We start from the raw sequence: 10,908 nt of genomic DNA on the forward strand, positions 1-10,908 counted from the left end.
TAAGCCAGGCCCAAAGAAACATAGGTCCCATGGTTTCCCTTATTTGCAATATCTAGTATATGTCTGAGTCAAGCAGAAAAGGTCAGATAAGGTGTTAGGGAGATGAATCCTAAGCTATGTATTCAAATGTTTTTTTTCTTTCATGCAATTGTTTCTAACACATTTATAAGATTATTTCTTATATTATAACCCCTGCTTTCACTGTATATAATGTCGGTATAATTTGTGGAGGGATAAGAAATGTACTCATTATCTTACCCATGTAATTGTAACCCCTCTGTACAGTATTTTCACACACACAAAAAAAAAGATGTAAAACTCCAAAATATTAGCAAATAAACCAATGGATGTAATAAACATAATTCATCACAACCATGATATGTCTTATAAGAAAATAACAATGTTTAAATTCCAAAAAGAGTCAATATAATTCACTAAATGCATGGGAAAAAGTAATAATTATATTATAATAGATACTGGCAAGGTTAAAAGTACTTATTAAGATTATTTTTTAAATGCTCTCCATAAAAAAGTAAGTTTCTTTATCTTTTACCTATTTTTGGAAGTATGTAAAATTTGATTCTTAAAGGTTATATATAAAGGGGAAATATTAAAAGTTTAATCATGAGACTGAAAAGCAAATAAAGATATTCATCACATTATCCAGCCAACAGTATACCTAAGTCATGGCCAATGAAATAAGATAAAATAAATAAGTCAGAACTGAAAACAAAGAAATACTTTCTTCTTATTAAGATAGGACATTGGTATATGGTCTAATATTCTTCATAAATGTGATTTGTCAGGATACTTTACTAAGAAGACATTCATTTCCTTCTTTCTTTCTTTCTCTTTCTTTCTCTCTTCCCCTTTCTTCCTCCTTTCCTCCTCTTTCCTTTTTCCTTCCTTCCTTCCTTCCTTCCTTGCTTCCTTCTTTGTTCTCTTCCTTGATTCCTTCCTTGTTTCCTTTATTTTGTTCCTTTCTTTATGGTTAATTGGAGATAAAGAGTATGGTGGGCTTTTCTTCCTGGGCTGGCTTTGAACTGCAATCCTTAGATTTCACTCTCCCGCTTAGCTAAGATTATAAACATGAGTCACCAGTGCCTGATTTGCTTCATCTTTCCATATTGATCATATCGACACGACCTTCCCTTTGTTGCCCTGCTACACTCATGTTTTCTACCCTGTCAATAATCATACTGATAATCATACTGGTAATTACTGACATGTTTAGCTATACTACTATGCTTACCCATCTCATTGCCTATCTCAAACAGTATCAGATGTGTGGTTAGCACTTAGTATTTATTAAAATAAATTGGACCTTTAGTTATTTGTATCCTAGAGGAAAGATTTTTTAAAAAGTGATTAAATAAGAATCTAAATAAAAAGAATCCCATAGCAGTAAGTTAAGCATGATGTTAGCGTTGTAACCGAGGCAAACGTGACCGGAAGTTGAGTATGTGTCATTGCTTTACTTACTGACTAGGGATGTGTGACATTTCATGCACGTACCTAAACATACCGGTGGAGGAGTCCATATTCCCTCCACACAGTGAGCCTCCTTATGTCCATGCAGGAAATGGTGCTCAAAGCATCTGTATTCTACAGAGGAACCAGTTTCATAAGTGGTTACAGTTGAACTAATAATGACTCCATTTTTAATAAGTGGAGGAGGTGCACACCTTCCTTTAGATTCTGCAAAGACAATTTTAAAGTACATGATGAATTGCTATGATAAGCATCCAGAGTTTTCATAATTGCTACAGAAATAAAACAAGGATTACTTCTTTGTCTCAAAGGCCATTAATGTAGTACTCAAAATAGTTTTTAACTGTTAAAATATTTTTGTGGCAGTGGTGCAGATGGTTCACACCTGTAATTCTAGCTCCTCAAGGGTCTGGGATCTGAATGACTGAGGTTTGAAACCAGCTTGAGGAGAAAAATTCACTCCATCTCCAGCAAAAATTCGGGCTGAATGTGTGGCTCAAGTGGTAGAGCACCTTATACTTGTGAACCCCAGGTCTTCCTAATAAAATAATGTATTTCTATAATTATATCATAGTATAAAGGTAATTCTAATGATGAGTTACATGTTATAAAATTCAAATGCACATTAATATCCAAGTTTTGACAGTTACAATTTCTTTACAGTCTACCTGAAAATGTGTGATATCTCTCTTAAAGCCATTTATATTATATTATCTTCCTTTTGATTTCTTATTAAAAATAATTGTTGGGGAGAATGAAGAAATTGTTCGAGATGCACTGCACTCACAAACTGACATGTTGAATTAAAACCCGTTCCATGCATCTATTTAAGGATAATAAAATGAAAATAAAAAATAAAAGTTAATGAAAGAACAAAATTTTAAAAAGTGTAATAATCCCTATACTGTCCAGGGATTAAAGAAAATCTCTCACTATGAATCAAAATCTTTTCTGAGACAATGGTCCCCATGAACCCTAAGCGGGTGCTATTGCAGAATGCTGACATCAGATTAATTATTCCCTTGATGGTCTGGGGATAGTTCAAAGGCCTTTTGATTCTTCTCTTTATAAAAATGAAAATGAGGGCTGGGAAGGTGGCTCAGTGGTAGAGCGCTTGCCTTGCATGCCTGAGGCCCTGGGTTCAATTCCTTAGCACCACATAAGCAAAAAAAGAAAAAGAAAATGATTAAATTAAGCCCTAAGTATTTTTTTGAGGTTACATATATTACAAATAGTGGAGTTGCTTGCCTGATTTCAGTCCAAATCTTCTCATTGTTAGTACACAGAAAAGCTTGATTTTTATGGGTTGATTAGCTTACCAAAGTTTTATATCAGCCCTAGTAGCTTGGGGGAGGAGCCTATAGTATCCTTTAAATACAAGATCCTGTCATCTGAAAAAAGGTACAGTCTTATACCTTCTATGCTTATTTGGGTCCCCTTTATTCTTTTTTCTTGTCTTATTGCACTTGCTATGAATTCCAGTCCTATATTGAGGAATGGAGATGGTAGATATCCCTGTCTCATTCCTGATTTTAGAGGCATTCATTTTAGATTTTCACCCTTAAGAATAATATTGGCTGTTCTTTCTTTTGACATACACAGCATTTATTCTAGTAAAGAATGTTCCATGCATTCCTAACTTCTCCAGAGCTTTTATCATAAAGCAGTGTTGGATCTCGTCAAAAGCCTTTTTCTGCATCTATTGAGATGATCATGGGGTTCTTGACCTTCTACTAATGTGTTGTATTACACTTATTGATTCACATATATTGAACTAGCCTTGCATTCCTGGGATGAATCCTAGTTGATCATAGTGTGTGAATTTGGAGGTTAGTTGTGGAATTCAGAGGAGAAGAGGGAGAAAAATTCAGACAAGAATCCAATCTATATCCTACAAAATTAAAAAAAATGAGGGATGGGTGAGAATGGTGAAGTGACGATATTCATGGACTTTATTCATAAACTGCTTTGTTAAATGGCAACTCTTTTGTACAGCTACCTACATATAATGGAAACTAAAATAAAAATGAAAAGGACTCATTGAAATTCAAGTATGTTCCCAGAATTATCTGATCTAAGTATCTGTACTGGCTCAACATTGGAAGTTGGCTCAATCTCAATTAATAGATTAGCAGTTGAAGCCAAAGAATTATTTAGTAACAGGTATAAATTTCCAGCCAAGGCAATTAAAGGTCTATAGGCACTATTGTGTTACCTTTTCTATTGCAGGAGGGGTACTTCACCTGCCCCCCGCGGCACTGCACAGAGAGTTCAGACAGCAGGGTGGATGGAGACAGCTCATAGCCCTGCTTACATTTGAATTCTATCAAATCTCCATGCAAGATTTTCCCTTCATGTTTCCACTTGATCTCGATGTTGTTCTTAGTCATGTCATCTTCATTCATAGTGCACGGCTCTGAAAGAGCAAATGATTTCTATGCTATGAAACACAATAGGAATAGCACAGAAAAGTATAGACATCAGGGTGGCCATTCAGCATGTTCCCCACTTACCCATGCAAACAGGGGGAGATGACCACTCTCCTTTTCGACAATGGGATGTTTTGGTTCCACTCAGTAGATAATACTCATTGCACCTGTACTCTACTGAGTCTCCATGTTTGTAACTTTCCAGCACTCCACCAACAACAGTCCCATTTGTGATACTTGGCGGAGGCCCACAGTGCTTGCTATGTTCTAAAAAAAAGAAGTAGTTTTAACATTAATATGAATTTATTCCAATACCCCGATACAATCCACTTACCTAAATTACCATACCTCAATACTGGTAATATCTAATTTAGGACAATTGATTTCTAAATTCATGGCTGTCTAAAATTACTTTTCTTCTAAATAAAATGTTCAGCTCAAGTAGTTTTTTTTAATAAAGCAATAATAAATAGCAAGGAAAATGATTGCTCTTTTATCACTTTTCTTGTTTGAGAGGAATTGTGGGTACAGATCTTAAAATATTGGCACAGGGAGGGAAATGAGGTACTTCAGCATAAAAACTTGAGTCCACTCTCATACTATTCTCTGGGTTTGGCTTCTATTATTTTCTGCCTTCTCTCTGCTTTCCATCTCAATCATACCATGGATGAAATGTTAACTGGTTTCTTTTAACCTTTGTCTCTCTTTAGAATCTTTCTCTTCCTCTACTTATTCAGCATTCGTCTAAGATTTTCCCATATGTTCAATATCTGATCCAGAAATGGGAAGCAAGGCAGGCATCACCCAAGGGGGATGGTTCAGCTGGTAATAACCTCCAACCAAACAGAAGAGCAGAAGGACATGAGATTCATCATGGCCAGACACAGAAATACTGTCTGCTGCAATGCTCCAAGGTCATGAACAGAGTGCTATGCATTCATGTTGTAGGTCAAGAGGAAGAAGGAGGAACATAGGCATGGCGGGCCCTTTTCTTGGTCTCAAAGGAAGCATTCTTACTCTGGTGAATCCTTCAAAGCTCAGAGGCCTTAGCATTCACACAGGTCATGTGACAGCATGAATCTATTATAAGCCTCTGTTGGGTTCCCACATTGTTGACCCTGACTTCACTTCTAGATTGTACCAGGGACACAAATGAGTAGCACAATACATGATAGTAGCAATGTGCTTCTAGGTTATGAGCAGTGGTCTGTGCCTATGAGTATGTAGCTAAATAAGCAGAATGGAAAGTCATGCCCTACAGGTTTATCTGTCGATGGTAATGGCAGCATACGCACCGACACACTCTGGGGGAGATGACCACTGTCCATGATGACAAGATATCTCCTTCGGCCCGATTAGGTGGTATCCCCTTTCACAGTGGTACTCTACTTTATCCCCACAGGAATAAGCCCTGTAATTTTGGATTGGTGCGCCATTCTCTATGCTGGGTGGGTGCTCACAGGTTCCCCTCCTCTCTTCTGGAAAGACAGAAAGCAAGAGCCCCCTTACCACAGAGCAGACGGTGCTGCATGGAAAGATAATCAAGACATTACCCACCAACACATTTAGGGGGCTCTGTCCATTCTCCATGTTCACAGCGCATTTCGTGTGAGCCCCGGAGCTCAAAATGCCGTTCACATTCTATGTGAACTACTTCTTCATCATGATCATGAAATGTCGAATGACTTTCAATTTTGGAGTTAACAGGAATAGGTGGAGGGGGACATCCATTTCTTCTTTCTTACAGAAAAATAGCAGCCTATTTAGTCATACAATTGCAAACTATAATGAAGATTCAGCAAGAATGTACATGATCTGGTACCATAGAATATGTGGCACACAGTGTAGGACTGCCCCCACCCTATGTCCATCTCTCTATGTCAATAAGTGGGTACAATAGCTAGCTTTTATACACACACACACACACACACACACACGCACACACACACACAAAAGTCAACAGATCAGCAATTATGAAAACACAATTTTGAAGCATACATTTGTAAAGGTATTCTTGCTGTTAGACTCTTTCGCCACTGGTTTTAAAGAAGTCAGGCATCCTACTAGGAGCTTCCAAAGAGAGAAAACCACAACAGGACGGGGAGGCCCGGGTATGTGTGTGTATGTGTCATCTGAGAGTGATACTGATCAACAAATATTGTATTCATAAACTGCCTTGTTAAATGGCAACTTCTTTGTACAGCTACCCAAAGATAATGGAAACTAAAATAAATGAGAAAATGATTCATTGAAATTAAACTCTGTTTGCATAGTCAAACTATGTAAGTATATGTGATGGCTCAACACTGGAAGGTGGTTAATGGTCTACAGGCAGCACCATGTTACCTTTCCTAATGCAGGAGGGGTACTTCAGCTCCCCCCTGTGACACTTCACAGAGAGTTCAGATGAGTGGGTGGATGGAGACAGCTCATAGCCCTCCTTACATCTGAATTCTATTAAATCTCCATGCAAGACTTTCCCTTCATTTTTATACTTGACCTCAATGTTGTTCTTGGTCATGTCATCTTCACTCAGAGTACATGGCTCTGAAAAAAACAAATGATTTCTAGGGTATGAAACACGATGGGAATAGCACAGGAAAGGACAGACATCACAGTGGCCATTCAAAGTGTTCCCCCCTTACCCATGCAAACAGGGGGAGATGACCATGCTCTTTTTTCACAATAGGACATTGCAGACCCGTTCAGTCGATAATGCTCATTGCACCTGTACTCCACGGATGACCCAGGTGTGTAACTTGCCAGCACTCCACCAACAATAACACCATTTGTGATATTAGGCGGAGGCCCACAGTTCTCAATTTGTTCTAAGAAAAGAGGTATATTTAAAATTAGTATGAATTTATACCAATACCATGATAAAAATCCACTCACCTAAATTACCTTACCTCAGTATTGGTAATATCTAATTTAGGACAATTGATTTCTACATTCATGGGCATTCTAAAATTACTTTTCTGCTAAATGAAGAAATGTTCAGCTCAAGTAGTTTTAATAAAGAATTACAAATAGCAAGAAATGTGATTCCTCTTTTATCTCTTTTCTTGTTTGTGTAGGAATTGTGGTACAGATTTAAAAATATTTGCACAGGGAGGGAAGTGATGTTCTACAGCTAAAAGGCCTGAATCCACTCCATACTAGTCTCTGGGTTTGGCTCCTATTATTTTCTTCCTTCTCTCTGTTTTCATCTCAGTTCTCAATCAACCCATGGATGAAGTGGCCACTGTGTCTCTTTAGAACCTTTCTCTTCCTCAATTATTCAGCATTCTTCTTAGATCTTTGCCATATATTCAATATCTGATCCAGAAATGGGAAACAAGGGAGGCTGGATAGCACCCAGGGGAGATGGTTCAACCAAGTGATATAATCTAATCAATCGGAAGAGCAGGGATGGGGCTCAGAAGGACATGAGATTCACCATGGCCAGACACAGAAGTACTGTCTGCTGGAATGCTCCAAGGTCACAAACAGAGTGCTGTGCATTCATGTACCTCAGGAGGAGGGAGGAAGAAGACAACCATGGTATGCCATTTTCTTGGTCTCCAAGGAAGCATTTTTTTTTGTCAGTTGTGGGACTTGAATTCTGGGCCTGGGTACTGTCTATTAGCTCTTCAGCTCAAGGTAAGCACCACTTTTGGTTATTTGGTGGTTAATTGGAGATTTTCCTTCCCTGAGCTACACTGAACCATGAAGGGCAGATCTCAGCCTCCTGAGTAGGTAGTATTACAGGCGTGAGCCACCAGTGCATGGCTTCCAATGAAGCACTATTACTCTGGTGAGTCCTTAGGCTTAGAGGCCTTAGCGTTCACACAGGTCATGTGAAAGCACGAATCTATTTTTTTTTTGTGAACACACTGTACAGAGGGGTTACAATTACATGGGCAGGATAATGGGTACAATTCTTATCAAACATTGCAGCCTCCTCCTTTGTTTACCCTTCACATCCCTTCCCAGCCTCTTCCCCCACCCCTCCAGCACGAATCTATTTTAAACCACTGTTAGGTTCCCACATTGTTGACCCTGACTTCACTTCTAGATTGTACCAGGGACACAAATGAGTAGCACAATACATGATAGTAGCAATGTGCTTCTAGGTTATGAGCAGTGGTCTGTGCCTATGAGTATGTAGCTAAATAAGCAGAATGGAAAGTCATGCCCTACAGGTTTATCTGTCGATGGTAATGGCAGCATACGCACCGACACACTCTGGGGGAGATGACCACTGTCCATGATGACAAGATATCTCCTTCGGCCCGATTAGGTGGTATCCCCTTTCACAGTGGTACTCTACTTTATCCCCACAGGAATAAGCCCTGTAATTTTGGATTGGTGCGCCATTCTCTATGCTGGGTGGGTGCTCACAGGTTCCCCTCCTCTCTTCTGGAAAGACAGAAAGCAAGAGCCCCCTTACCACAGAGCAGACGGTGCTGCATGGAAAGATAATCAAGACATTACCCACCAACACATTTAGGGGGCTCTGTCCATTCTCCATGTTCACAGCGCATTTCGTGTGAGCCCCGGAGCTCAAAATGCCGTTCACATTCTATGTGAACTACTTCTTCATCATGATCATGAAATGTCGAATGACTTTCAATTTTGGAGTTAACAGGAATAGGTGGAGGGGGACATCCATTTCTTCTTTCTTACAGAAAAATAGCAGCCTATTTAGTCATACAATTGCAAACTATAATGAAGATTCAGCAAGAATGTACATGATCTGGTACCATAGAATATGTGGCACACAGTGTAGGACTGCCCCCACCCTGTGTCCACCTCCCTATGTCAATAAGTGGGTACAATCTCTAGCTCTTATTTTGTTTTATTTTGGGTCCGGTCGTGGGCCTGAACTCTGAGCCTGGCTGATGCCCCTCAGCTCTTCAGCTCAAGGCTAGCGCTCTACCACTTGAGCCACAGCACCACTTCTGGCTTTTTTTTGCTTATGGGTGCTGAGGAATCGAACCCAGGGCCTCAAGCATGCAAGGCAAGCGCTTTACCACTGAGCCACCTTCCCAGCCCAATGGCTAGCTTTTATACACACACACACACACACACACACACACACACACACACACACACACACACACACACACAAGGCAACGGATCAGTATGTGATTATGAAAACATAATTTTGAAGCATACATTTGTAAAGGTATTCTTGCTGTTAGACTCTTTTGCCACTGGTTTTAAAGAAGTCAGGCATCCCTACTGGGAGTTTCCAAAGAGAGAAAACCACAACAGGAAGGGGAGGTGCGTGAATGTGTGTGTATGTGTCACCTGTAGTGACATTGATCAGCAAATATTGTATTCATAAATTGCCTTGTTAAATGGCAACTCCTTTGTACAGCTACCCAAAGATAGTGGAAACTTAAAGTGAAAATGACTCATTGCAATTCAAGTATGTTCACAGAGTCATCTTATGTGAGTGCTTGTGATGGCTAAACATTGGAAGTTAGCTCAATCCCACTACAAGGAATTATTAAGTCACAGGTATACATTTCCAGCCAAGGTGGTTAATGGTCTACAGGCAGCACCATGTTACCTTTTCTAAGGCAGGAGGGGTACTTCAGCTCCCCCCTGTGACACTTCACAGAGAGTTCAGAGGGCGGCAGGTCATAGCCTTCCTTACACATGAATTCTATCAAATCTCCATGGAAGACTTTCCCTTCATTTTTAAACTTGATCTCGATGTGGTTCTTTGTCATGTCGTCTTCATTCGGGATGCACGGCTCTGAAATAAACAAATGATTTCTAGGGTATGAAACACGATGGGAATAGCACAGGAAAGGACAGACATCATGGTGGCCCATTCAGCGTGTTCCCCACTTACCCATGCAAACAGGGGGAGATGACCACGCTCTTTTTTCACAATAGGACATTTTGGACCCGTTCAGTCGATGATGCTCATTGCACCTGTACTCCACGGATGATCCTGGTGTGTAACTTGCCAGTACTTCACCAACAATAACACCATTTGTGATATTAGGTGGAGGCCCACAGTTCTCAGTTTGTTCTAAGAAGAGGTATACTTAAAATTAGCATAAATTTATACCAATAACATGATATAATTCACTTACATAAATAACAATACCTCAATATTGGTAATATCTAATTTAGGATAATTGATTTCTATGTAGACCTTTTAAGTACTTTTCGGCTAAATGAAAAGCCTGTTCAGCTCAAGTAGTTAAGAAAAATGATTCTTCTTTTATCTCTTTTCTTATTTGTGGAGGAATTGTGGTACAGATCTTAAAATATTTTCACAGGAAGGGATGTGATGTTCTTCAGCTAAAAGACTGAATCTAGTCTTATACTGTCTCTGGGTTTGGCTCCTATTATTTTTATCTCAGTTTTCAATCAACCCATGGATGAAATATCCACCTTTTTTTTTAATCTTTGTCTCTCTTTAGAACCTTTCTCTTCCTGTATTATTCAGTATTTTCTTGGAATTTGCCACATGTACAATATCTGATCCGTAAATGGGAAGCAAGGCAGGCTGTGTAGCACCCAAGGGTGGTGGTTCACCCCATGATATCCTCAAATTAAACAAAAGAGCAGGGATGGGCTCAGAAGGCTCTGACACCATAGCCAGACACAGAAATACTGTCTGCTGCAATGCTCCAAGGTCATGAACAGAGTACTGTGCATTCATGGTGTACATCAGGAGGAGGAGGAAGACAGCCATGGATTGCCCTTTTCTTGGTCTCAAAGGAAGCATTCTTACTCTGGTGAGTCCTTCAAAGCTCAGAAGCCTTAGCGTTCACACAGGTCATGTGACAGCACGAATCTATTTTAACCCTCTGTTGGGTTCCCACATTGTTGACCCTGACTTCACTTCTAGATTGTACCAGGGACACAAATGAGTAGCACAATACATGGTAATAACAATGTGCTTCTAGGTTATGAGCAGTGGTCTGTGCCTATGAGTATGTAGCTAAATAAGCAGAATGGAAAGTCATGCCCTACAGGT

At 39.6% G+C, this 10,908-nt stretch overlaps 1 protein-coding gene across 1 annotated transcript in view; it reads right to left on the reverse strand.

Annotated features, from left to right (window-relative positions):
• LOC105986400 (coagulation factor XIII B chain-like) overlaps positions 1-10,908 on the reverse strand; it is a 29,658-nt gene that overhangs the window by 18,285 nt on the left and 465 nt on the right. Inside the window, exons 2-11 of the mRNA XM_013017294.1 lie at positions 9,769-9,951; positions 9,481-9,669; positions 8,401-8,583; positions 6,566-6,748; positions 6,267-6,467; positions 5,478-5,660; positions 5,216-5,398; positions 4,005-4,187; positions 3,707-3,907; positions 1,516-1,698 (exon numbers count right to left, since the gene is read on the reverse strand). Of these exons, the coding sequence (XP_012872748.1) occupies positions 1,516-1,698; positions 3,707-3,907; positions 4,005-4,187; positions 5,216-5,398; positions 5,478-5,660; positions 6,267-6,467; positions 6,566-6,748; positions 8,401-8,583; positions 9,481-9,669; positions 9,769-9,951 (1,872 nt within the window). The remainder of the gene's footprint in view (positions 1-1,515; positions 1,699-3,706; positions 3,908-4,004; positions 4,188-5,215; positions 5,399-5,477; positions 5,661-6,266; positions 6,468-6,565; positions 6,749-8,400; positions 8,584-9,480; positions 9,670-9,768; positions 9,952-10,908) is intronic.

Source organism: Dipodomys ordii, unplaced genomic scaffold (genome assembly GCF_000151885.1).
Source record: "Dipodomys ordii isolate 6190 unplaced genomic scaffold, Dord_2.0 Scaffold35, whole genome shotgun sequence".
Classification (NCBI taxonomy): domain Eukaryota; kingdom Metazoa; phylum Chordata; class Mammalia; order Rodentia; family Heteromyidae; genus Dipodomys; species Dipodomys ordii.